This window comes from Carettochelys insculpta, chromosome 1 (genome assembly GCF_033958435.1).
Source record: "Carettochelys insculpta isolate YL-2023 chromosome 1, ASM3395843v1, whole genome shotgun sequence".
Taxonomy (NCBI): domain Eukaryota; kingdom Metazoa; phylum Chordata; order Testudines; family Carettochelyidae; genus Carettochelys; species Carettochelys insculpta.
Genome location: NC_134137.1, coordinates 276576663 through 276601423, shown reverse-complemented (window position 1 = coordinate 276601423; position 24761 = coordinate 276576663). Strand labels below are relative to the sequence as shown.

General features: G+C 44.8%; 2 protein-coding genes across 6 annotated transcripts in view; one reads left to right on the top strand and one right to left on the bottom strand.

Annotated features, from left to right (window-relative positions):
* Positions 1 to 3533, top strand: part of SYN3 (synapsin III) — a 262176-nt gene extending 258643 nt beyond the window's left edge. For all 4 annotated transcript variants that reach the window (XM_075008116.1, XM_075008135.1, XM_075008124.1 and 1 more), the window contains 2 exons: positions 130 to 427; positions 2645 to 3533. In XM_075008116.1, coding sequence (XP_074864217.1) covers positions 130 to 427; positions 2645 to 2777 — 431 coding nt within the window. In that variant the 3' untranslated portion in view covers positions 2778 to 3533. The remainder of the gene's footprint in view (positions 1 to 129; positions 428 to 2644) is intronic.
* A 4385-nt stretch (positions 3534 to 7918) lies between these two features.
* On the bottom strand, positions 7919 to 24617 carry FBXO7 (F-box protein 7). Of its 2 annotated transcripts, none has more exons than XM_075008103.1 (9): positions 24290 to 24617; positions 21705 to 21924; positions 19535 to 19762; positions 16589 to 16730; positions 14781 to 14864; positions 14201 to 14296; positions 12914 to 13090; positions 11998 to 12035; positions 7919 to 10485 (listed from the first exon to the last, which is right to left on the bottom strand). In XM_075008103.1, the coding sequence occupies exons 1-9, from the start codon at positions 24409 to 24411 to the stop codon at positions 10057 to 10059; spliced, it is 1536 nt and encodes a 511-aa protein (XP_074864204.1). In that variant the 5' UTR covers positions 24412 to 24617; the 3' UTR covers positions 7919 to 10056. The 2 variants fall into 2 exon arrangements, with proteins under 2 accessions (XP_074864204.1, XP_074864197.1); XM_075008096.1 differs by having other exon boundaries at positions 7920 to 10485; positions 21621 to 21924.
* Positions 24618 to 24761: the final 144 nt, after the last annotated feature.

Genomic DNA, 24761 nt, shown 5'->3' with positions numbered 1-24761 from the left:
TATTTTTCCTTGGTTGTCTGCATGAAGCAAGCCTAGAGCATTTCTCTTTTCATTAGAGCCTGTTCCCCCATGCGCCTGCTCCTTGTTTATCAAGCGTCTTGTGCAACTTTGTCTCCATGTTCCCTGCAGGGGGGCCACGCCAGCCTCAGGTATCTCAGCCTCCGCGGACAGGAGCGCCTCCTCAACAACGGCTCTCTCCTCAGGGCCAGCAGCCCCAAAGTCCTCAGTCTAGCTCACCTCAGCAGCAGAGGTCACCTGGATCCCCCCAGCAAACGCAATCTGCCACTGGAACCTCCCCAGTGCAGGCCTCCAAGACAGGCATCTTCCCACCACAGCAGCCTAGGCCCCCTGCCCAAGGACGGGCACCTGCTCAGCAAGGTCTTGGTGAAACGGCCAAGCAACAGGCCTCTCCACATCCACACCTGAAGTAGGTGCCCCTTAAGTTAACAGATTTGTAGATGTGAAAAAAAGATGATGTCTTTAAAAGCATCCTGGCTTAGCAGACAGGCCCGTGCCTGTCTGGTCCCTTGTCACCAGGCAACAGTGTTATTCAAGATTCAGGGTTGGGCAACAGTGACTTAAATGGCACAGGAGACCCTGTGCTGATGCTCTCTGTGGAATTGCCCTTGGCAGAGCCATGGGCCACATGTGGTGGGTTTTTTTTTCCAGGGAGGGAACGAGCTCTCCAAAGGAGCTATCTGTATCCCCATTTTAAATATGGAGAAACTGAGGCAGAGGACTGGATGGTGACTTGCCCAAGGTCAACCTTTAGGCACCTAAGCCCCTCTTCTGCAACCTGCTCATGATTTTCAAATTGGGGCCTGGTGCTGTACACCCTTATGGATGTGCTTAATTCTGTACATGCAAGGTGAGGAGCCCAACTGATGGGCTGCGTGAGTTGCTAATTCTATAGCTTGGGAGACATGTTTGGGATTCCTGCCTTACGAACAATTGAGCCAATAGTGTGGATTAAACAGCACTCGCAGCCTCTGAGGGTGCATCTGCACTTGCGTTCCTCTTTCGAAAGAGGTATGCAAATGAGGTGAATCAAAAATGCAAATGAGGTATAAATTTGCGTGTTTGGTACCTCATTTGCATATTCTAATTTCAAAAGCGCGTCTTTCAAAATAAGAAGGCCAGTGTAGACGCTGCTCTTTTGAAAGTAAACACCATCTTCAAAAGAATCCTTCTTCCCAATTAGAATATGCAAATAAGGTGTTAAATATGCAAATTTATATCTCATTTGCATTTTCGATTTACTTCATTTGCATGCCTCTTTCGAAAGAGTGTAGACATGCTGGCCGTTTCTACACAGGCCACTTTCTTCGAAAGTCGCATGGTAATACATGGCCCGAAATATGCTAATGAGGTACAGATGCAAATTCCACATGCCTCATTAGCATACAGTCACATGATTTAGAGTCCGGAAGACCATTCTGCCAGACTCCAAAACGCCATTTAGAAGCATGGCCCCCGGGGGTCTTCCAGAAGGAAGTCCTTCTTCCGGAGGCCCCTTCTTCCCAAAAATTTTCGGGAAGAAGGGGCATCCGGAAGAAGGACTTCCTTCCAGAAGACCCCCCAGGGCCGTGCTTCTAAACGGCGTTTTGGAATCCGGAAGAACGGTCTTCCAGACTCCAAATCACGTGACCATATGCTAATGAGGCACAGAGAATTTGCATATGTGCCTCATTAGCATATTTTGGGGCATGTATTACCATGCCACTTTCAAAGAAAGCGGCTTGTGTAGAAACAGCCGCCCTGACAGTAGAAAATTGAGACATTGGGAAATAAGATATACCTCTGATACAGCTGTGCAAAGCACTTGCCAGGCAGCCATAATCATCTCTTCTCTTGCCACAAGTGCTGCTGGGACCTTTGCTTTTCTTCACATACTGGATTTGTGTCTTTGGAAAAGACATGTTCCTTTGCTTGGGTCCAAGTTATAACGTATTCAGTAATTCTGGTGAGAGCATCACAGACCCCATAGGCCAGGATCCTAAGTACACGGTACCACAAACATTTCTGAAGATGACCTGGTACTCAGTCCATCTCCCATTGTAGTCAGTGGAAGTCTTTCCATTCCTTTGGCTATGGTTACACTACAGTGATCTGTCTACAGAAGAGATGTTCCGACAAAACTTCTGTTGATTGATCGCGTCTACACATAAAAGCAGATCGCTCTTTTGATCCGCTCTCTTAACAAAAGGGCCCTGCCCCCTCCCCACCGGAGCATCGACACCATTTTTTTGTCAAGTTTCTGTTGCCAAAACGCATTTTGTGTGTGCATGCGCCACAAGTTGTATCTACAAAACTCACTCATGTAACCATAGACTACGAGAGTTGGATTGGTTCTCTCTAAACCATTGTGATAGCGGAAATCAAATAGCGATTTGTAAAAAAGATGGCATCGAAAACCTTGCCTACACCGCAGACATAGCCTGAACTGTGAATATCAGAGCCATCAGCCTCCAGGCTGGGCTCAGGTGCCCTCTCCGCTTCTGGAGACTCCCCACAACTGCCCGGGAACTTGTCTGCTGCAATCACAGCATAGTATCAGTGACCAGCTTTGAACTGCCAACTTCCCGTGCCCAAATGAATCCAACATCAGAGGCTTCCTAAGCATAAATGTCCCTTTCTGTTTCAGCAAATCCCAGTCCCTGACGAACACTTTCAGCATATCTGATTCATCACAACGGGGCAACGCCAACGAAGACGAGGCAAAAGCTGAAACCATCCGCAACCTGAGGAAGTCTTTTGCTAGCCTGTTTTCTGATTAGCATTGCTGGCGTCAGACCAGTGTTTCTGTTAGCCCACACTCTTCATATCCACCTACCTGATGCCATTGTGGACTTTACTCACTGGTACCTAATGGTTCATGCAAAAATCTGGAAACATAATCCTTCAAGCTATCCTTTCTGAATGGGTTTTAACTAGAAATCAGCTAGCCCTAGATGTTTTAAAGGTCATTCCACCACTGCCTAGAAAAGTGACTGTGTAAAAATGGCATTCTCTCACCTGGTAGATCTGCTCGGTGTCCATCATCAGTCAGGTCTGCTTACTTATGAAGCTGACAAAATTTTAACATATTTTGTCCTATTAACCCTTGTAGAGCCAACAAAGCTGTTGGAGAGCAAATTAGATTCTATTTTGACTTGGCCATTATCAATAGCCTGAATAACTATGTTCCCCTTTCCCAATGTTTAGTATGCTGAAGCTGAGCTAGAGGAATGCAGTTTGATTTGTGGTACAAACATGGCAAACCAGATGTTAGAATAAACATCTGCTTGCTAGTAAAGTGAACGTGTTTGAGCTGAAAATCATGGAGGCACAATGAATTTGGCCCCTCATAATTTAGCTTTACAGAGTCACTTTTCTGAGTAGAACCCTGTTTCAAGTAAACCTCAGTATCAGCTGTCACTGAGGCCCAGAGATCTTTGGAGCAGGGCAGTATGTTGGATTTCTGCTCTGCTCAGGGCTATCTTATCAGTAACAATTTAAACGTCTGTTTTATGGCTTGAGGCTGTTTCCTATAAGTGTTTCTTGATTGCTGGGAGAAAGGTGTCATATTTAAAAGCTCACTGCCATAGCTCAAAAATAAACCAGAAGACAGGACTGCTACACATATTGAAAAAAAGGCTAATTTATATTCAAATATAGTTTACACAGAATCCATCCACATGGCTAAATCCGTGTAAGCTGACTTGGCTGCATCTGGCTAAATGATCCCTGTCAGGCAAGATTATTCAGTAGCAGAATTTATGACAGGGTCATGCTGTTATGAGTCTTCCATGCTACAGTATGGAGAAAGAGAGAGAGAGACTGGGATGGAATCCTGGCTCCCACTGACTTCCATGAAAAACTCCCTTTGACTGGAGTGGGACCAGGATGTCATCCATGCAGCCACTGCAACATCAGAGATGTGTGACTGGCTAGCAGGCTCCTGGAGAACTATCACTTGGGAGGGAGAACAACCAGAAGAGCCCGGTGACATCCCTGAGCCTCCAATGGGAAGACAATGTATGCAGAACCAGTTTACAGCTGTAGCCATGATGTAGCAGAATGCCTGTCTCAAGGCACTTCCATTGGGACAGGTCATCAGTACTATGGGTACCCTCAAAGAACTACTTTTCCGAAGAACTCGTTACGGGTGGCAAAAGCAACCAGTACTCCTTGAGATGAAACGTTGCCCACTCTGCTTTCCCTCATGGCATGGGACAGTCTAAATTGGGTGGGGGGAGTGTAAATAGCTTGGGATATGGCCATCACAAATACAAGTGACAAACTACTGGAATAGCTGGACCTAAATAGAGATAGGACCATTTACACCAGCTTGGGTGCTGGTCCTTGGATCAAGGACAGTTCAGTATATAACAAATCTGATGCCATCCCACCAATTTTCTGCACAGGAAGCAAGGCCCTGCAAAAGCCAGTGAAGTGACAGATGGCACAACATCTCTGCTAGACTTTCCTTCTGGGTCTCGCTAGTAAGGGACCAATCCTCACATGCAACTTTAGGGCTGGATCTTGGAGAACATGTCCCCTTTGCAGCACACTAAGGGGTTCCTGGTTAGCCATAAGAGAGGACTTTTTCAAGATATCCAACACATTCCACTGTGTAGCTTAGACTGGGGGTTAATGCTTTGCTGTAACCAAAATGGGAAGAGAAACCAGAAGTAGCAACATAGCCATCTTGGATTTTACACCAACATGGGAATAAAGCCAGACAGACAATTCCTTCCAGTAATAACTGTCACCAGAATGCATCCAAGTGGACCCAAGGCAACCAGCTCCCAGGTACTGTCTTGACTGGGGCTTTATAGCTGAAATGTCTTTGGTGAGCTGTATGCCTTTGGGCACACCAGTTCTTGATTGGAAGGCTCATTGGCCCAATGAATTGTGTCTGTTGGTTAATGATGACAGAACATAACCTCTTGATTTATCACTTTCCTTTTGTGTTTCTAGATCTTCCTGAGATTTGCTAAGTGGTGAAACATGTAGCACTGTAAATACAAATTACTGATCCTGTGCAGGCATGAGAAAGTGCAGGCTGCTGCTTTGCATGCTCCAGGTGCAATAAAGGGGTAATGAATTACCTTGAATTCCCATGAGCACATACTATCCCACTGGCAAAAACCATAGCTGGTTGGGCAGGTTCCACATCGTGGAGAGAAAAGTAGTGCAATGGGAGGCACAGTATGCAGGGGCAAGTTTTCCTTCTTCACATTCCCCTCAGCAATTCTGAGGCTCTTTCTTTTCTGTGGAATGTATGTTGCCTGGGCACATCAAAGGGCTTATGACCAGAAATCTCAGTCATTCCACCCCCACTGATACACCAAATAACTTGTTTCACTTCCTCTTTGCAGCCCTGTCTATGCAAAACTGAAATAACTAGGAGATTCATCTGGCACTGCACTTCACATCAGCCCAGTGCGGTCACTGTACCAACTGGAGCACTTGTTAATAATGCTGCTGTTCAAAACAGCAGCATTTATTATCCGTTGCTCATGACTATAGGCTAAGAACATTGCTTCTATGAAAAAGGGAATTCATCTAAGGGACTACAAACTTAAGGTAATAGCACGACTCGGCTGCCTCAGGCCCAATAACCTGACTCTTCTGCTATCCTTTCCCAGCACCTTCTTTTCAAGATCTCTCTGCAGCTACAAGTGCACACAGCGTCTGGGAGCAAGAGCTGCAGCTCAGCCATAGGAGCCAACTGGCAGGCCCAGCTGTGCTCCCAGCAGTGACTGTTTGGTAACGGTGAACTTTGAGACTGAGAATGGTAGGATGTTTCTCCCCCTTTTTAGCTTCCAGCACATTTTGGAGTGCAGGCTTCTTAAATTAACGAAGTGATGCTTTATCCTAACTGAAAGACTGGTGAGAGATTTGATTTTTTTTTTTTTAAGGCTAGAAGTGATCACTGTGATAGTCTAGTCTGACCACCTGTATAACCCAGGCCCGAGACCCTCCCTCCATGAAGCCTCAGATTTATAGTTTGAACTACAATATTGCACTTGGAAAGATATGTAGTCTTGATGTAATGACTCCTAGTAATTTAGTCCCGGAGCAAATTTTTCCAGAAGTTAACAAATCAGCATTTTTTTTAAAAAATCCCTATACAAGCTTCTGCTTGCTATAGTGTAGTACTCTCAAGGAACTGGTATACCCTCAGCTGGCATGGCTAGCAATGCCAACATAATTCTAAGAGATATTTGGGCTTCAGGAAGTCAGAGGGGTTCAAAGGCCCATCATATTTTACATACATTAATACCTGCCACTCAGGCAATCTCTGTTAAAGACTACAATACCATTACCCGACTGCAGACCCAAAGAACTACAACCGTCTAGAGGTCCGTGGGCGTGCATCAACAGTTCAGAGAGCAATGTGGTATTTTATTTTAAAGAACTCTCCAGAACTTTTTATTTCAAAGAACTCTTTCAGAACTGGAAGACCGACAGGATAAGCAGGCATCACAAAGCCAACCTTGACCTGTTCCTCTCCAGTGTAACTAATTACATATTCAATTGTTCATGGACAGTCTGTACTCAAAAGTCCATGCCCGGTTATAAAAATGACAAAAAAAAAATTCTCTAGAATTGGCTCAAGGAAAAAAAAAAAAAAGGTAGATTTTTGCGTCTCTGGCTCACACTGTTATAAAGCCAGCAGAAGAGAGCTGTGAGTGATGGCAGTGACTATCTTCAAGTTAAACAGGTCATTTCAATTTTCTTCCTCGTTAACAAGCATACCCATGACCACCACAAGCACACCTGGCACCTTTGGTGGCAGTGTGCCAGCTAGAGACAAGAGATACAGCTGGGATATGGACAGAAAACCTCACCGCCATCAAGGCAGTCATTCCAGAACAGGATTGGGACACATCAGCAAAAGGGGACAACATGGAGAAGCCTGCAGGAAAAATACACTTCAGGCTCCAGCACTGTTAAAGCCAAGAACTCTCTGCAGCACTAAATTCACTTATCTCTTTTCTGTCGATCAGCTTTTGAAGAGTTCATTAGTGAAGAGGATCAGAGAGGTAGCTGAGTCAGTCTGCATCTTCAAAAACAAGAAGCCCTGTGGCATCTTATAGACTAACATATTTTGGAGCAGGTCTTTGCCCACAAAAGCTTATGTTCCAAAATATATGTTAGTCTGTAAGGTGCCACAGGACTTGTTTTTAGTGAAGAGGTTAAGGGAAGAGATTTTTTTTTTTTAAAAAAAAATGCATTAAACTCACATGCTTGAAATATTATAGGTGCATTTCAAAAGTGCTCATAAAAGCACATCATCAATAGAGCTCTACATTCCCATTTTTTGTTTATAACCTATGGAATGTCAAGCATCATTTGATAGCTCTGAGGCCTAAACATACACCTACTTCTGTTTAAAGGAAAGCAGAAATAGAATGAATTATTCTACCCACAAGTATTAAGGGCTGCTCACTTTCTAAAGAGTAAAAATATGTTCCTACATTCTGCTACTACATCCTTAGTCAGGTGTTCAGCCACCCAAATGCAGATTTGCACGTTTTCAACTTCAGAACCAAAGAGAATGCAGGGACCATCTATCCCAGCAAACTGGATTAAATTCTGGCTCCTTAAAATAAATGGCAATGCTCTCAAGTAACAATTAACTGGAAGCTGCTGCTTTGATGGTGAAAGACAGGAAAAGTCAAGCTTAACTTCCTTTATCTCAACTTAGGGAAAAATCAGTAAAATGGCAGCTCTCATGGTGAGTTATTAGCACTGCTCAAACTTGCAGAGTTACTGAAAACTATCCTCAAAAATCGGAAAATTAATCTTTTTTTTTTTTTTTTTTTTTTTTAAAGTAAAGAACCCCTTTATAACTAATTCCTGCCATTTCCTTTTATCTAGGCTACATGTATTCCCAAGCTCAATAGCTGGGTATATTCATGGAATGATCTGTTAGGATGCTTTGATTGTGGTTCTATTAGCTGCTTCCTTAATTAAAATGGGAATGTGTTAATAATGCTGATAACATGCTCACATGCGTTACTTACCTGAAAGATAAAGCATTTAATGCTGTAGTAATGGAATCACATACCATATGGGATTCAAAAAAAGAACTAGATACATTCATGGAGGATAGGTCCAGCAATGGCTATTAGCCAGAACAGGTAGGACTGGTATCCCCAACCCCGGGGGGAAGCAAAAATACAGCCAGCAGCTGCATCTGGCCCACCAAGCTGCCAGATCTGGCCTGCAGCACAGCAGGAGCCTCAGCCAGGCTTCCTGCCCGCTCCTTCCCTATATGCTGCTCAGAGAAGCCAGGTGCAACTGCCACCTGCTTTTAGAAGAGCTCTGAGTTGGGGGAATAGAGAGGAGGCAAAGAGGCTTCACACATTGCCCCCAGCATGGTCTTGCAGCTGCCACTGACTGGTTTCTGGATGATGGGAGCTGTTTGCATAACAGGCAGCATGCGAAGTACCCCGTCCCCAGACTCACAGCATTCAGAGCAGCACATGGCCCCTGCCTACTGCTCTGTGCACCCTGCAGGGCCATAGAAGGCAGGGAGCCTGGCTGTGTAAACTGCTGGCCAGGGCTGCTGGCTGGGAACTGCCCAGTTAAGCACCTGCTGGCCAGAGCCTGCCTCTGGCACCCCAACCCCACCCTCCCTCTCCTTCCAGCCCTCTGCCCCCACCCCGAGCTTGCACCACATTATAACCCCCTCCCAGATCCTGCATTCCTCCTTCCAGGTCAGAACTCTCCTGCACACACCCCTTCTCCCGTACCAGTCACACAACCCTCCTTCACCCAGCCCACCTCCTGCACCTCTGTTCCTTACCCCAAGCTCCTTTGTGCACCCAACCTCCTCCATTAATATCACGGAAGAATACAGCTTTCACCGTTTACCAAATTCTTGGGATGCACTCCCCCACCCCCAAGATCAAAAATTATTGCCGACCCCCGCCCTGCCCTGCCCGCTGTTTGTCAGGGTGGGAATGGGTGGCAGTGAATGGATCGCTTGATTACCTGTTCCATTCATTCCCTCTTGGGCACCTGGCATTTGGCCACTGTTGGAAGACCAGAAACTGGACTAGATGGAACTTTGGCCTCATCCAGTATGGACGATCTTAGGTGGGAAATCATTCAGGGTTTCCTGCTGAGCTGGTCTTCACTGCAGCCAGGAAAGGCACCCTAATTTGGTGTGACAGCCTGGTTAGCCCGTTGGGAAAGGGTTATTCCTGCTCTGTTTTTAAACATACGCAAAACGCTTTTACCCACTATGTGCAAAACCAAACAGTCTAAAGGAGGGAGACAGATGCACTTTGTAAGTTTTGCTGCAGGTCTTTGCATTTTGCTTGTGCTTTTGTTCAGAGACTTTTCTGATTGAACTGTAGCATGTTTTTATTCAACTGTTTGTAAGATGAACTGTTTTGTGATATTATTTCTGCAGTAAAGAAGAAACCTAGCCCAGTATTCTTTGTGCACTGAGTCCTACACCAAAATTGCTTTTTGCGTAATTAAAAAAAGAAAAAAAGAGAATGAAGAGAAAGTAATTGAACAACTTCAGGAACACTTCAGACATTTAAATATCTCCTGTAAACACGAGTTCTAACATCTTGCAGTGTAGGAAGAGAAGGGCTCACCTACTAAGAAAGATGTTTAGCAAGATGGATTATAGGAGTCGTCATATATCCTGAGCACTTAATTCAATCACTCAGATAGCAAGAAGTCAGACCAGCATAGTTTTTGTGCTTAAAGTGCTCTTTATCTGATGCAGCAAATATCAGGCCAACAACCTTCTGCTCTCTTAATTAGCACTTCACAGATGATTAGAGAGGAGAAAAAACAGTAGCACAGACTGTCAAGTCAGAGCGCTGTTGGAAATTGCACTGAATTCTAGGTGGTGCAGTGTTATCACTTCCACAAAACTGAAGTGAACTCATACCTCACTGTTAAGATACCCTGATGCCCTTGCGTTCCCACCACAGTCAGCGGGGAAGGCTGACGTTAGTGCCCTGATGTGATCTCCTGCAGTTAGAAAGCAAGCTCAGGAATTAAAATTTAGAACCCCATCAAAGGAAGAGGTGGCAGTCAGATGAATGAACGGCGGATGTCAAAGGGGCGGCCTCGGCTGGGTCTGGGGGGAAATCTGTCATTGGGACCAGCTCGCCCGGGAAGTGTTGGATTTGGTCCTGGCAGAGAGCCAATCGGATCAAAATGTGGTCTGAACGGAGGAAACGGGCCTGGCGCCTCTCCTGGGCCAGGAATGAGCGAGTTAATTGGGTCTCCAACATATGGAAGTGTTGGTCTCTCATCGTATTCACCACCAATGATCATTGGGGGATAGATGGAGTTAGGAGAGAAAGGGTTGGGAGGGAAGGGGTTTGGGTAAAATGGGTTAGGAGGGAAAGGGTTTGGGTAGAATGGGCTGGGATGAAAGGGAATGGGATGAGGTTGTGTGGGCTTGCTGTGCCTCCATCTCAGGGCTTCCTTTTTCTGCTTTAGTTTTTTCTTGTACAACTGCAGAAAAAACAAAATAAGAGTTTAAATGCTGAGTGGTGTTCCTTGTTCCAGCTTCACCCACCTGGATTTCCTTCCCAACTTGTTACAGACGCAGAGGGCAAAGGGGAGCTCCTTCTGTGTTCTATCAGTTATTTACAACACATACATGAATGATGCAGCTGCCCATATTCAAACCACAGCCAGACTACCCTGATTCAGCAAACTCAGATCATCCTATTTAGCGTTAGATTTTTCTGTAGAAAGGACTCCATCTAGGTAAGTCTCTCACACTTTGGATTCACATCTAATTGAAATCATAGCATGACATGATTTCTTGGGTTTACTTTAAACCCCTGGGGTCGAATTTATCCCTGATTTAATGCCACTGAAATTGTCATGGTTACACAAAGGACACATTTGGCACTGTTGTTTGTGTTTTATGGCTGTTTTGGGACCTAAATATTTGCCTAAAATGTCATAAACAAAATACAAATTAAATTAAATTAAATACAACAGACAGCTAATTTCTCTTATTCCCACAAAGGGTTACTTACAATTTCATGAATTGTATTTTAAGACCCTTGGGTGAAAAATAAAGTTTGTGCCATTATGCACATTTTAGACAGGAAAATTGAGTATGTGAGCAGTTAAGTGATTTATCTGTGTGACACAGCGAGTCAATGATACCTTGTCACTAGAGGATATTAACTCTCTAGCTGAAGAGGTCATTTTAGAATCAAGAGTAACTTTACCAACAGGACCCTGTATCTGAGACTCAGTCACACTCTTCTACAGGACCCCTTAGATTCTCCCACCCTTGTCAGTTGCAAGGTCGAAAAGAGTAAGGGTGTGTCTACACAGGCACAAATCTTCAAAATAGCCATTCTAATGGCCATTTTGAAGATTACTAATGAGGTGCTGAATTGAATATTCAGCACCTCATTAGCATTAGGATGCTTCCGGCCACGGCACTTAGAAAGCCCCGCTTTCGAAAGCACGCGGCTTGGCGCGGCTACACGGGGGGTCCTTTTCAAAAGGACCTGCCCCTTTTGAAATTCCCTTATTCCAATCAGTGATCAGGATAAGGGGATTTTGAAAGGTGTGGGGTCCTTTTGAAAAGGACCCCTGTGTAGCCGCGCCGAGCCGCGCGCTTTCGAAGCACCGCAGCCGGAAGTGTCCTAATGCTAATGAGGCGCTGAATATTCAATTCAGCGCCTCATTAGTAATCTTTGAAATATGGCTATTTCAAAGATTTGTGCCTGTGTAGACACAGCCTAAGGCTGCTTCCCGCCAAAGATTTAATACAGCTTCCTGCAGAGATCCTCAGATCTATTCCAGGAGATGGCCAAAGAGTCTTCGGAATGATGTAATCCATTTTGTTCTGTCTGAGCTGAATACAATGTGCATAGGTAAGAGCTCAACCCCCAGCATTTCAGAACCTTATCTCAGCTCCCACTTAATCTCCAAGTTTGCCATTCATTCTTAAACAAGGCATGGAGATGTCTCCCAGAGACCATCTATAATACTCACTTCTTTCCAGTCTGTGTCATGTGGCCTAGCAACTGGATCTGTGAAGGGGCAAAATTAAATAAGGATTTTTAAAAACTCCATTCATACTGAGGTACTGAAAGAGTGTGTTTTTGTTTTTAATTTTGTGGGGGTTTGCAACTAAAGTGGTCAGATCCGAAATGCCTTTGCATATAAAAGAAAAATCGGTATCCTTCAACTGAGCCATTTATCTTCCTAGAAGATGTACCATCAGGACCTGTTCACTACACAATCTGCTCATTCTCTCTGTTTCACACAAAATTTCATGCTCCTGTATCTATTCATCAACTACAGAAACCCTGGATCAGTGGGTCCCAACCTGGGATCCTTGGACCCCTCAGGGTCTTCAAGGGTTTTGTAGGGGGTCCATGAAGAAAATGAAAGATAAATAAGAATAGCTAGAACTGGCTATGATGTGGGGGTCTGCAAATGGTTTGGGAGTGGAGGGGCGTCCACACCAGTGAAAGGTTGGGAACTACTGCCCTAGAAATATTATCAATGCCAATGTCTGTGTGTCACAGCACTTTGTTCCCCCTACCCAAGCTAAGACAGTTGAGATTCCTAAGAACTTTACATGAGGGACACTGGCAAAGGTTTTTTCTTCTCCCCATTTTTGCAATAAAGAACCCAAGTGCTTATAGAAACCACTAAAACTAGTAGATGCGGCACCAGGAAATGGGCTAGCTCTCCATGGACCACCAACATGTGCTTTTCAGATTAATCAGCATTTGTCTGTATTTATCTAGCCAACACACTTAGTCAACATAACGATTAATAAATTCACTCTACATTTTTAGACACAGGTGTAGCTGCCTGAAGAAGCCTCTTATAACATTCAGCTTAAGAGGGATCTTAGGTGTCAGCCCAGATAAGGAGAAAGGACACACATGAAAATCACCTCGGAAATCCCGCAAGTATATAAATCTCCATAAAAGCTGGTCATTGGAAGCTGTGTAGAGGTCCCGGCAAACAGCAGAGAGGGAAAGGAGTGAGCGGATGTCCAGAAGTCGGAAAATCCGTAGCTTTAATTCTAGAGGAAGGACTACTAAGCCAAACACATCTGGCAGGTTCAGAGCTAGAATGGAAGATGGGAAAAGCAGCATTACTTGTAATAATTGAGAATCATCCCAATCATCAAGGGGTGCTTTCGTGGTTTGGAAACATACTGTTTTCCCTTGAGTAGTTTTGATGGCACTTTCAGTTCTATTACTTAACTCTGGAAGTGCTATGATAAGACTAACTTTGGCAGGTGGGAGAGAGAAACTTTCTGTACATATGTGAAGTGGACAAATGCAAATACAGGTGGAACCTCTCTAGTCTCTCACTGCATCCTCAGGACCTAACTGGTGCTGAACGAAAGAATGTGCTGGGAATCTTGGCCACACCTATGATAAGTGGACATCTGGCTAACTAAAATTGCGCCAGGCAAGACACACCAGATTAAAGAGTTTCAGTCTGTACAGCACTTGGCTATGCTCTACACTACTCTCTCTCATAAAGCTAAAATGTTCCAAGGAGCTAATCATGATTTCCAGATTACAAGAGGTTAGAAAGATAAAGACAACACATCAAAACCAAGAAACTCCACGAGAGAGTGAATTTCTCACTGTTTTTTTCTTTGGTTTGCGAGGCTGAGATTTACCCTGGAAATTCCAGTATAAACAAAGTATTCTTTATTAGTCATGCAAATCACTCAGCTGGGTTTCTTCACACCCTTCCTACCACTATCTCAGTAACCAACCTGTAAGCATGTCATCCCATAGTTGTAACACATTCTTCACAGCTTTTCTCCAGTCTGACAAAGGAACAGATCTACAACACAGAACTATCAGCCCAGAAATTCAGCACTTTTTAGTCTGGTTGCTACTTTGTCATCACCACCGCCACCACCACCACACATGGGACATATTCCTTCCACCTGTCTCAGCAGTGGCATAAATCTTCAGCCCCAAAAGTGAAACTCAAATGTTGTATTTAATTTGAACTACATACGCAATTTCAGATTTTTAACAGTTTTTATGACATTTCTAAATTAGAAGAGGACTAATTTAATTTCTCTAGAAGTAAGTATATTGCACTATTCTTACTCTCTATGTAGCCAGCACTAAGGTTATTTACAACTTTCTAGGTATGCCTTTGGATAGATCCCAAATGGTAACACACCAACTCATTTTATTAATGTTACCTTGTCGGGCAGCAGCCAGAAGAGGGTACACCATCTGGTCTTTAAAAAGGCGGGATAGTTTCTGAAGATCTTTGTATACCCTTCCAACATTTTCTTCTAGTGAAATAAGAAGATAGAGTTTAACTTCAAGAAGCTGTTATACAACATGGAAGACAGAGAAGACAGAGCTGATGTGAACCATAATGAACCCCCAATTCCCACAAAAAGAGAAAAAACAAACAAACAAACGAGTCCTGGCTGGGTCACCATTGCTGCCTAAGAGACACCTATATACAGTCACATGTTTACTTAGCAGCCCCACATAAAAGGGATCTAATCTAGAAGAGGACTGATGGCCACAAGGTTCTTCATGGCTAGTGTAGGAAATTCAAGTAATCTTATCGACAAATTCTACTTAGTGGTCACATTTCTATATTCCTTTTCCTTCGTGGCTAGCTGCTTCATGAACTGGTGGTCATCCACCTTCTTTTAACACCAGATTGGCATTTCAGGCCTCTCTGTCAAACATGTGCTGTCTATGTGAGTCACCTCCCTCACCTTTCAGGCTAGCTGTTGTCTAAAACAAATGCATTCTAAATACCTGATTCCTGAAAGCAAACGAAGGATGTTGGCAATAGCTGCAGTCTCTTCACACTTTTAATCTCATTATTCATCTTTAATGTTGCTGTACATATGAGAGAAAAAAAAAAAAAAACACACTGAGAGGCCACGAAGACCACCTTATTACTATTTTATCCTTGAAAGTAATTTTGTTTTCCTTCCCTCATTCTCCTTCTTCGGAGAGGATCTCCACCTTTGGAAAACAGATAGTAAACCTATTGTACATCCCCAAAAGAAGAGAAAAATCCATTACTGACAGCAGTCGAAACAGTCATAACAAAGCTAAGAGCTGGGAGTGGAACACCATGAACTTTTATTTCTAACAAGAATTAATGAAATCTTAACCTGTAGCTAGGAGTCATTGCTCCTGTTCCCTGGATGAACACTGTCCCTTCTCCATCATAAATTCAAGTGCAAAATTCCACTGACTTGGCCAAAGGGTTAGATTTAAATCCTAGGCAGTGAGACATGATTCACCATATATCCTGCAAGAGCCTATGTGCTTATGCACGCGCTCATGGATTTTTAATGTATATATACTTTCCACTGAAGTGCACATTTCTGTATCTGAGACTGTTACTTCTGGGCTTGATTCTAAAGCTCTCAAAATGTAGAAGTGTCAAAAATGATGAGTAAATTTGGATAACAGACACTCCAAGTAACCTGGAAATTATTTTCAGAGAAACAAAAGGCATTCATTTTCTGCAATGAACAATTCCGATGAACGGAAAATGCAGAGTAAAGCTTAGGGATGTTGTAAAAGTGATGCAGGTGAATCAGCGAAATAAGTAAGTCTGGAACTTGTCTGTGACTTTTACAAACAACATGTGATACAAACCTTTTACGTACATTTTATCACCTTGTATCATACCTCACAAGTTCCCACAAGTTGAAAAAAGGGAGAGATTTCCCAATATGCTAATCAAAAGTGAACACTGAGCTCAGTACTCTAGGGATATTGCTCTATATTGAGAGGTGGGACACCCAGCTTCATCACCTAGGCAAAAAGGAGCAAAGCACATTCAGATGTAGGAGTATGTGCATACTTGCCCTCAATTGACAAAACTTTCGTTGTTCACAGATGCTTTAAAAAAAAAAATAAAGGATGACAAAGTTTTGATGCAGCACGTGGAAGTGTTAACGCTGCTTTGTCAACTGGAGCACTCTCCTGCCGACAAAGTGAAACCCTCTCAGGGTGGAAGTATTTTGTCAGCAAAAGGGCCAAGAGGCAGCATTCACACAAGCTGACTTTTTAGTGACAAGACTGCGTCGACACACCGTGTTGCTAAAAACTGTGTAGTATAGACATACCCTAGGAGGGAGCACCTTTTCTTGCTTGACTGATAAAGGCTTTGCCTCCACCGTTGCTTGAACAATGTAAGTTTCGTAGTTCACAAGACAAGACACGCACACAGCCAAAAGACAAAAAAGTTTTGCCATGGCAGTGTGAATGGCTCGTTAACTGCAGGTGCACTCTCCTGTCAATAACACGAACCCCACTTATGGGGATGGAAGTATTTTTTTTGGCAATACGGCTGTCACGAAAAGCTATGTGGTGTAGACAAAGCCTAAGCAGCTGCACTAAAGATTCAAAGGAAGTCTAGGCCTAGCTTCCCTCATTGGAAGAACACCTGTGAGGTAGCACCATGCAGAGAAGGCAGCTGGAGAGTGAATATGTGATTTCAGAAGGTAAAAGGACGAAATAGACATCAGGTAATGCTAGGAATATGGGGTTAAAAAATATAAGTAAGTCAGATCCCAGAGACATTTCTATTGCCTGGCAGTTACCATTAATGACAATAAGATCTCCCAAAGGCACACAGGTCAGTGCAGCAGAGCCATCTTCACAGAGGGGATGAGTGTACTGCAGTTTATAAACACCTCCACTTCTCCATTTCTCAGGCATAGACACTGCCTTTGCTTCAGTCCCCTGACAGGAAATAAAAAGATAAACAACAAAATGCAAATACTAAGAGATACTCAAACCCCAACAAATGTGCATGTGACCAAATAATGAATACGTCAGCGTGATATAGACTCTACAGGGACGGAGTACTTTGTGGTGTAATGTGGCATGAATGGTTTCACCAGAATAAACTCTGGATGGCCTCATAAATACAGTTATAGCCATAGGAGTCAACTTCCATTCTAACTGGTGGCTGCTCACTGCCCCCCCACACCCCTCAAGCCCACTCCAGCCCTTCCCCAAAGTCCCACCCTGCTGTGCCCCCTACCCCATTCGACCCCTTTCCACAAGCCCTGGCTCTGTTCTGCTCTGCCCTGCCCCCTCCCCATTCTAGCCCTTCCCCCAAGCCCTGCCCCATTCCAAGATCTCACCCCTACCTTGCCTCCTCCCCAGAGCATGCTCCATGCCCTCTCCTCTCCCTCCCAGAGCTTCCTGAATGCCATGGATCAGCTATTCATGGTGTTCCAGAAGCACTTGGTGGATGGAGGAATTGGTCAGCAGGGCCACCAGCAGGCAAGAGGTGCAGTGAGGGGGAAGAGGAGAGCTTAGTGCTGGTGGGTGCTCAGCAGCCACTAATTTTTTCCTTGTGAGCCCAGGCTTGCCCGCAGAGTCAGCACCTGTGGTTCTAGCTTCTCCACTTGTGAATACAAAAAGTCTTCTTAAACTCACATCAATAAAACCTTTATACCACAATTCACCACCTATTCAGGACATGCCATGGGATACTGAAAATGTATATTAAGAATATTTTCAGAAAGGTTGTTAGGATAATTTTCACCTCTCTCCCTGTGAGGCCAGATGGCATCTTAATGAATCCATATTTATATAAGGGCCCTACCAAATTCACAGTCCATTTTCATAAACATCACGGTCAAACCATTTTAAAAATCATGAATTTCATGGTTTCAGATGTGTTTTGTTACAACACCATGAAATTAACAAATCTGTATTTGAAAATTGGAAGCGCTTAAGACTGATTCTCAAACTTTGGGTTCTGACCCGAAAAAAGCTTTCAAAACTATTACAAGGCAAAAATAAAAACACTATTAAAACTGTCAATGTGTGGGCGGAGGGGATTATAACAGAGACCTTGTTCTATATAAAAGGCACATAGGCAGCACCTACACTACAAAAATAACTTTGAAGTAACAGACTTTGAAGTCGACACTCTACACAACCCTACTTCAAAACTAAACTTTCAAGTAGGCCACTACTCCATTCCCAGGAATAGAGTAAGTACTTCAAAGTAAGGGAAAACGTGTGTAGATTCTCTGTTAGCTACTTAGAAGTAGTGCCTAACTTTGAAGTTAGTTCCTAGTGTAGACACACCCACATTGTTTCAAATTAGAAGACAGATTCAATATACAATGTTGATGTAAAAGGTGTACTTTTCCTATGTGAATGCCATGGGAAGCAGGGTAGAGGAGTACATAGTTATTAATAATTGAATACCAAATGATATCAATGCATACATTCTCCATTCTTACATTTTAGTATGTGAATTTACACATTATCCCTTCAAAGCCAAAATATGTCACAAATACTCTTTTACTTTCCTTGTCAAGCAGGAAGACAAGGACTGAATAGGTATGTAGAGCAGACGACTGCTTCACTCTTAGAGGTTGTATTACTCTTTCATCATCAAGGCATGCTGGCAAGGTAAACTAGGGAAACTGATACTTCAGCTGCCTGCCCATGCTGCTTAGATGGATGTAAAAGAACTACAGTACAGCCATGTCTACACTATCCCAAAACTTCGAAATGGTCATTTCAAAGTTTCTTAATGAAGCGCTGAAATACATATTCAGCACTTTATTAGAATGCTGGCGGCCACGACACTGCGAAATTGACGCGGCTCGCTGCTGCGTGGCTCATCAAGACAGGGGTCCTTTTCGAAAGGACCCCACCAACTTCGAAATCCCCTTACAGTTTTCCCCTGCCTTAGGGGGTAATTCATTCCTGAAAAACTCCTCTTAGGGCGAATTCTTGTAAATCGAAAATGTAATTACCATTAATTTCAACGGGAAAAAATTTTATGCGTTCCTGAGCCCCAAAATTTACACCTACTTATGCTTACCTGGCAGAGGGCACAGCTGCACAGAGCAGGTGAAGGCAGCCCCCTAGCCGCCGGGGGAGCGAGCAGCAGCGGCGGGACCAGGGTGGACTGTGCGCCTAGCAGCCACGTCTCCCAGGAGTGCCTGGGAGCCCATGGCTGACGGTTGGGTCGGGGCACGCTGCTGCTGCAGCGCCGAGGTGGAGACCAGCCCAGCCCCAGGTAAAGGCTGAGCTGGTGGCTCCAGGAACTCCACCCGCCAGGCGACAAGTGGTGTCCGAGGCACAGCTGTGCAGGCGGCCCCTGGGCTGACTTTCTCCAGCTGCAGGATGTCCACGTCCCACTGAGGCATTCAAACTCGAGTAAATGCCTCGTAAGGCAAAGCAGTGGTCATAAATCAAGCTGCTCGTAAACGTGAATTCTCGCAGCCCGAATGGGCGTATCTCAGGGTATGACCGTATTCCTGTGAAAAGGACCCCCATCTGGGTGAGCCATGTCAATTTCCAAGTGCCACGGCCACCGGCATTCTAATGAGGTGCTGAATATGTATTTCAGCGCTTCATGAGTAAACTTCGAAATGGCCAGTTGCATGGCCATTTCCAAGTTTTGGGACAGTGTAATCGTAGCCTTGATCTTTAAGCACAGACACGTGAAGAATAATATTCTAATTTTTCTCCTACTAAGTGGGGGGTTTCTCTTTCACTTCTGCACTTACCTGAGGTACATAACCTGTCTCCATCATGAGAAGATGTACCAGAACTATCAAGGCATCGTTGGCACTGTTACATTCAGCAGAATGGTAGAGGGTTTCCAAGGAGTGTGGCACTTCCCCATCCACAGCTTCACTGCACAGCATAGGCTCGGAAGGATAAGAACCTGTACCTTCCTCCAAATCAGCATCATCTGAGACTAGCCCGGAAGTAAACTCTAGGCTGGATCCCGCCTTAAAGGGAAAGTAATAAAAATAAGGTAGTAGTCAGAAACATATCTATACATAGAGTAAGGTTCATGATACTCCCGCTAGCTCCATCACACCCAGTTTTATTTCAGCTCTATTGTGAAGTTCTGATTTGGGGGGTACATGATGATCAGTCATTCAGAACTGCCATGCAGAGCTCAGGATAGGACTTCTGGTTGGCAGCCCCTCTTATATTTCAGAAAATACAACACAAGGCAACCTCCAAGAGAAAAGATGTCTGTCTTTGAGGTTAGGGCATTGCAGTTGATTCAATTCTTGGCTCTCCCATAAGTTTCCTATGTGGTCTCCATCAAGTCACTTAGGCCAGGTCTACACCAGAACTGAAAGTCGATTTTAGACAAGCAATTCCAGCTACAACAGCATAGCTAGAAATCGACATATCAAAAATCAACTCTTGTGACTGTCTTCACTAAAGAAGGTCGACAGGAGTGTTTCTCCCATCAACTGCTCTTACTATGTGTGATAGCAAGGAGTACAGGGGTCAAGTGCCAACCCCAGACAGCTCAATTTCACGCATCTTTACCAGACATGCAAAATCAACCTCCAGGACCCTCACCAGGTCTATCTTCATGGAAGTGTAGATTAGCCCTTAATCTCTGTTTTTCAATTTACCATCTGTAAAATGAGACTACTACTACTTTTGTCTGTTTTGTCCATTTGTGATACAAGATCTTCAGAGTGGTGTCTTTCTATCGTGAGAGATAAGGGTTGTACTACAAATAAATAAATAAATGTATTAAGCATCATGAAGACACTAACAGCAGGATACAGGCATACAACTCTACGCAATATGGCATTACCATTTATCAAAATTCAAGGCAGCTGACCAAAAAATGTCAAGATTAAGACTGGTCCAGAATGCCCAAGATTCTTTGTAAATGAAATTGTTCTCAGCCTCTTATATCTAATTCTCAAAAGAGAGACTCCCCTGCCCACAAAAAATCATGAAGATTGGTGGCTTCACCACACTTCCCTTCTTATTAAGGTAACACTGCTTTAAAGACAGTCATTCAGATTTACAGTATACAGTATGATTATTATTAAATGGCCCCTGGAAACTGTCTCATACAAAATTCAAGATGACATATAAACTGTTTCAGATTTTTAAACACACTGCATTTTCTCCCACATTTTCCTTTTTCTACAGTTTCCTCCCTCACTCCTTGAAAAATAAATCTTAATATAAATTAAGTGTTCACATTCATGGCCACAAAGACTATAACAAGATGCTTCACTCTTCTGTGTTTTAGGATGGTTTGTGTTTAAAAATATAGTTTTATGTGCTGGAGCTAAACCAAAAGTGACATTTCTTAAAAATAAACTGTTCCTGCAGAATAATCTCCTTCATGAAAAACTCTTTAAACCATGGACACTATTTCAATTTATTACAAAAACTGCTCATTCCTCCAGTGGACAGTATTTCAGAATGACTCAGTTGAGGGAGGAGGCAGCAATACCCACATACTCTTGTGGCAAGTATCAGAACCAGCTTTTTAAAAGGAGGCTGCGGAGCTGGGAAAAGAACTTACTCCTAGCTCCCTTGACAAGGGTGTGCCTCTCTGCAGCAATGTGATTAGCAAAATCTAGAGATGTGTAAAGGACTAATGGAGTTTGGAACACCTTGGAGCTACTTAATGTCACTAGCTTGGATAAGCCTTAATAGATTAAAAACACAGACCGTATTAGATGGGCAAACGAGGAAACAAACACCTAGACCCATACTTCAAGGATGCTCCCTGTTATAAAATCCAACAACCAGCACAGTTAATGTGCTTTCTATTCTTATTTTCTGAACTGTGTATCTCAACCCTTAAGTACTTACCATATCATCATCATTCTCAGCATCAGTCTGCGACTTTTGATTTTCACATGGCCCATTCTGCTTTTTTTTTTCAGGGCTGCTCACCTCACTGTGGCTGGTGGTCAAGGTGGACGGTTCAAGATTATTCTGGAGTTGGGGAGGGGGAGGTAACGATAAGGATGGGGATAATATGGGTGCTGCACTGGTCTCCTCCAGTAACAAACATATCATATCTCCAGAAACTATCCCATAGGAAGCCAAGGTCTCATCATCTCCAGTGAGGGCATCTTTGTTGTTCAATGTTATTGCAAACTGGGTATCAGAACTGCAAAGAGACAGAAAGAACTGCAAGGCAATGTCTGGTAAGATTAGTTTAAGTCTTATATTCAATTTATACAAATGTATGGTATAGTTATTAAATATTTTTTTAAGCCTCAGTACTGGTCTGATTAGTTACATGCCCAAAGAAGTGCTGGGAAAATGAATGATGAGCACCGCATAAAACCAAGATACAGGTTAAAGTGATTTCTTCTAATTTTCCTTGTGTTGTTTAACTAAATTATAAAAGCTAGAAATCTTAGACACGTATAAACCTTCATCTCTGAAAAATAGGTAAGTGCCGCTGCCTGCAATGTACCTTAAGAACGCATTTCAGGAAGCAGCCCATTGCCCCAAAACAACACCAGCAACAGCAGATGTAGAGCAAAGCTTTTAAATGAACTACTGGGGCAGAGTATATTTAAAATAGTTAATTCTTGAAATTATTCTATGCAGCCAAACTTCAGCATGAAGATCTTTGGACAAGACCTTGAAGAGATCTTTCCAGGAAAAGCAAAGATTCCATAACATTTTAATAAAATTAATGGTTTGCCCTGATATCTTAAGACAAATTGCCCCCCCACCCCATGCTACTGGGCAGCACACATACAGAGAGCTCGTGGAGCACTCTAAAATCCTTCAGGGTGAATGCGAAATATACACATAAACATGCAAGCCAATATTTTGTGGTCCTTGGCCTTTGAAGCAGCATGTTTATCTTTAAGAATCATTTAATAACTTTTATTCTCCTGCAAACAAAATCATAAGCTATTCAAACAAAAATATTTTTATGATTGCTGAAATACTTAACTAGGTTCTGATTACACCACATTTATGGACCAAACCTGAATCTTTCCTTTGTGTGTTGTAAGCAAGACTGGGTAGCCAGGCCTAGACTAGAGACTTCTTTTGACAAAACCCAGGTTTTGTCAATAAAACTCACAGAATGTCTACACTAAAAATGAGTTCTGTCCATACTGTCAACAGAACTCTATCAAGCCTTACTAAACACACAAGGTATGTCCACACTACAGTGGTCAACAGCTGTTACTGTCATAAAATACTTTGACAAAACTTCTGTCAGCAGATTGTGGCCACAGGCGAAAGTGGATTGCTCTGTTGATCAGCTCTGTTGACAGAGAGCAGGCGGACTGCCTGGGCACCCTCCACAGAACAGCCCACTGGAAGCAGGGCAGACGGGGCTGCCTGGTGACCCAGAAGCCCTGTCTGTCAACTGAGCCCCCCCCCAGAGTGTCCACACTGCTTTTTTGTGGACAGATTCTGTCCAGAAAGAAGTTCTGCCTCATGGGTGAGAGACAGAAGGATGTTGACAAAAGTGCAGAGTTCTGTCAACAGTATGTAGACAGAACACATTTTAGCGTGGACGTGCCGCAAGTTTTATCAACACACCAAACTCTCCAGTGTAGACTTGGCTACACATCTAGCTTGCCACACACCAAGGAAAGGTTCGATTCCAGTCCATAAATGTGGTACAACCAGAATGGAGTTAAGCATGTCAGAGGCTTGGCAAGGTCCTGGCTGGGATGACTTAATGGGGGTTGATCCTGCTTTGAGCAAGGGCCTGGACTAGATGGCCTCCTGCGGTCCCTTCCAGCCCTAGGATTCTATGAGGCTTCTGAGAGTAACTTTCACTTTTCCATTTACAGGATCATGTCTCAGAAAACCAGATTCTCGCAGCAGTTTCTTTAGCAAACCCCGCACTTTAAAACACAAGTGTGAGTCCTTAAGGCGCACCAGGCCGGCTTGTTTGTCGCGACGCTACAGCCTAAGAGGGCTACTCCCCCTCGGAGACACTTCCCCACTTGGGTTTCACTGCCGCGCTTGGGCCAGGGGACGACGCAAGCGGAAGCGAGGCAGCCGATGAGTAAGCACCCGGTGTTTCGGCCGCTCTCACTCCCAACACACGGCGGTTCTGAAGCAGCAGCTCCGGGTCATGCAAGAGGCTCCTGCCCACCGCTGAGGCGCAGCACCAGGGAATCCCCCGGCCTGGGCCGGAGCCGAGGGCGGCGCGACCCCCCGATGGAGCAGCGAGTAGCTGCGGCCCGAGGCCAGGCTTGTAGCCTCCCTCCCCCGCAGTGCCAGCGGGGCGGCTGCCAGGCTTTCCTCCGCAGCCAGGCGGGCAGCCGCGCGACTCTCGCCCCCGCCTGGCCTCGGGCGCTGCACTGTCACCCTCGCCCGCCCCATCCGCGCGGGCGGCCTTGGGACGCTGCCGGCGCGGGCAGAGCGCGCAGGGGAGCGCCGCCCCCGCGGCAAAAGCTTTCCTCACAGCCAGGGACAAGATAGGTGGATCGCGCAACGCACTACATGGTACTGCCCGGAAGTTACCTGACCGCGCCCTCCCCCTCCGTTACCTGTAGCCCCAAGTGGGCAGCAGAGCCTGACACAGGTGCGCGCGCAGCTCGCCTAGCGTTGGCTCCGCCCCCTGCATCTCGAGCGGGGCCGTCCGTTTATGCAGCCGGACACGGAGCTTCATGGCGATGGCGGCGGCGGTGACTCCTCGCTCCCCCGCCTCAGGCCCCGCTGTGCCCGCTCGGTACTGGCGGCGGCGCGGGGGCTGCTGGGGATTGTTGTTTTGGTTGGCGAAGCACCACCTCGCTCCGCGGGAGCCCCGCCCCGCGGCTCCGCCCCTAGGTGTTCATGGGGCCGGCCCGCGACCCGCTCGCCGCACTAACTGTAGCGTTCATGAGCGATGATTCGGTGCTCACCGCGGCGCCTGCGCGCTTCCGAGCATGGACGCGGGAGGAAAGGCTCGAGGCCGCCTGTCTCGATCGATGATCCTGGGCTCGCCCTGTTTCCGCGCATGCGTTTTGAACGCGAGCTTGG

Excerpts from the sequence above, each read along its gene's own strand:
- FBXO7 (XM_075008096.1), bottom strand. The coding sequence starts at position 24,411 with ATGAAGCTCCGTGTCCGGCTGCATAAACGGACGGCCCCGCTCGAGATG. Across the intron at positions 21,925-24,289 it reads CTGCCCACTTGGGGCTACAG|TTCTGATACCCAGTTTGCAA; the intron begins GTAACGGAGGGG and ends GTCTCTTTGCAG. Across the intron at positions 16,731-19,534 it reads AGACAGGTTATGTACCTCAG|GGGACTGAAGCAAAGGCAGT; the intron begins GTAAGTGCAGAA and ends ATTTCCTGTCAG.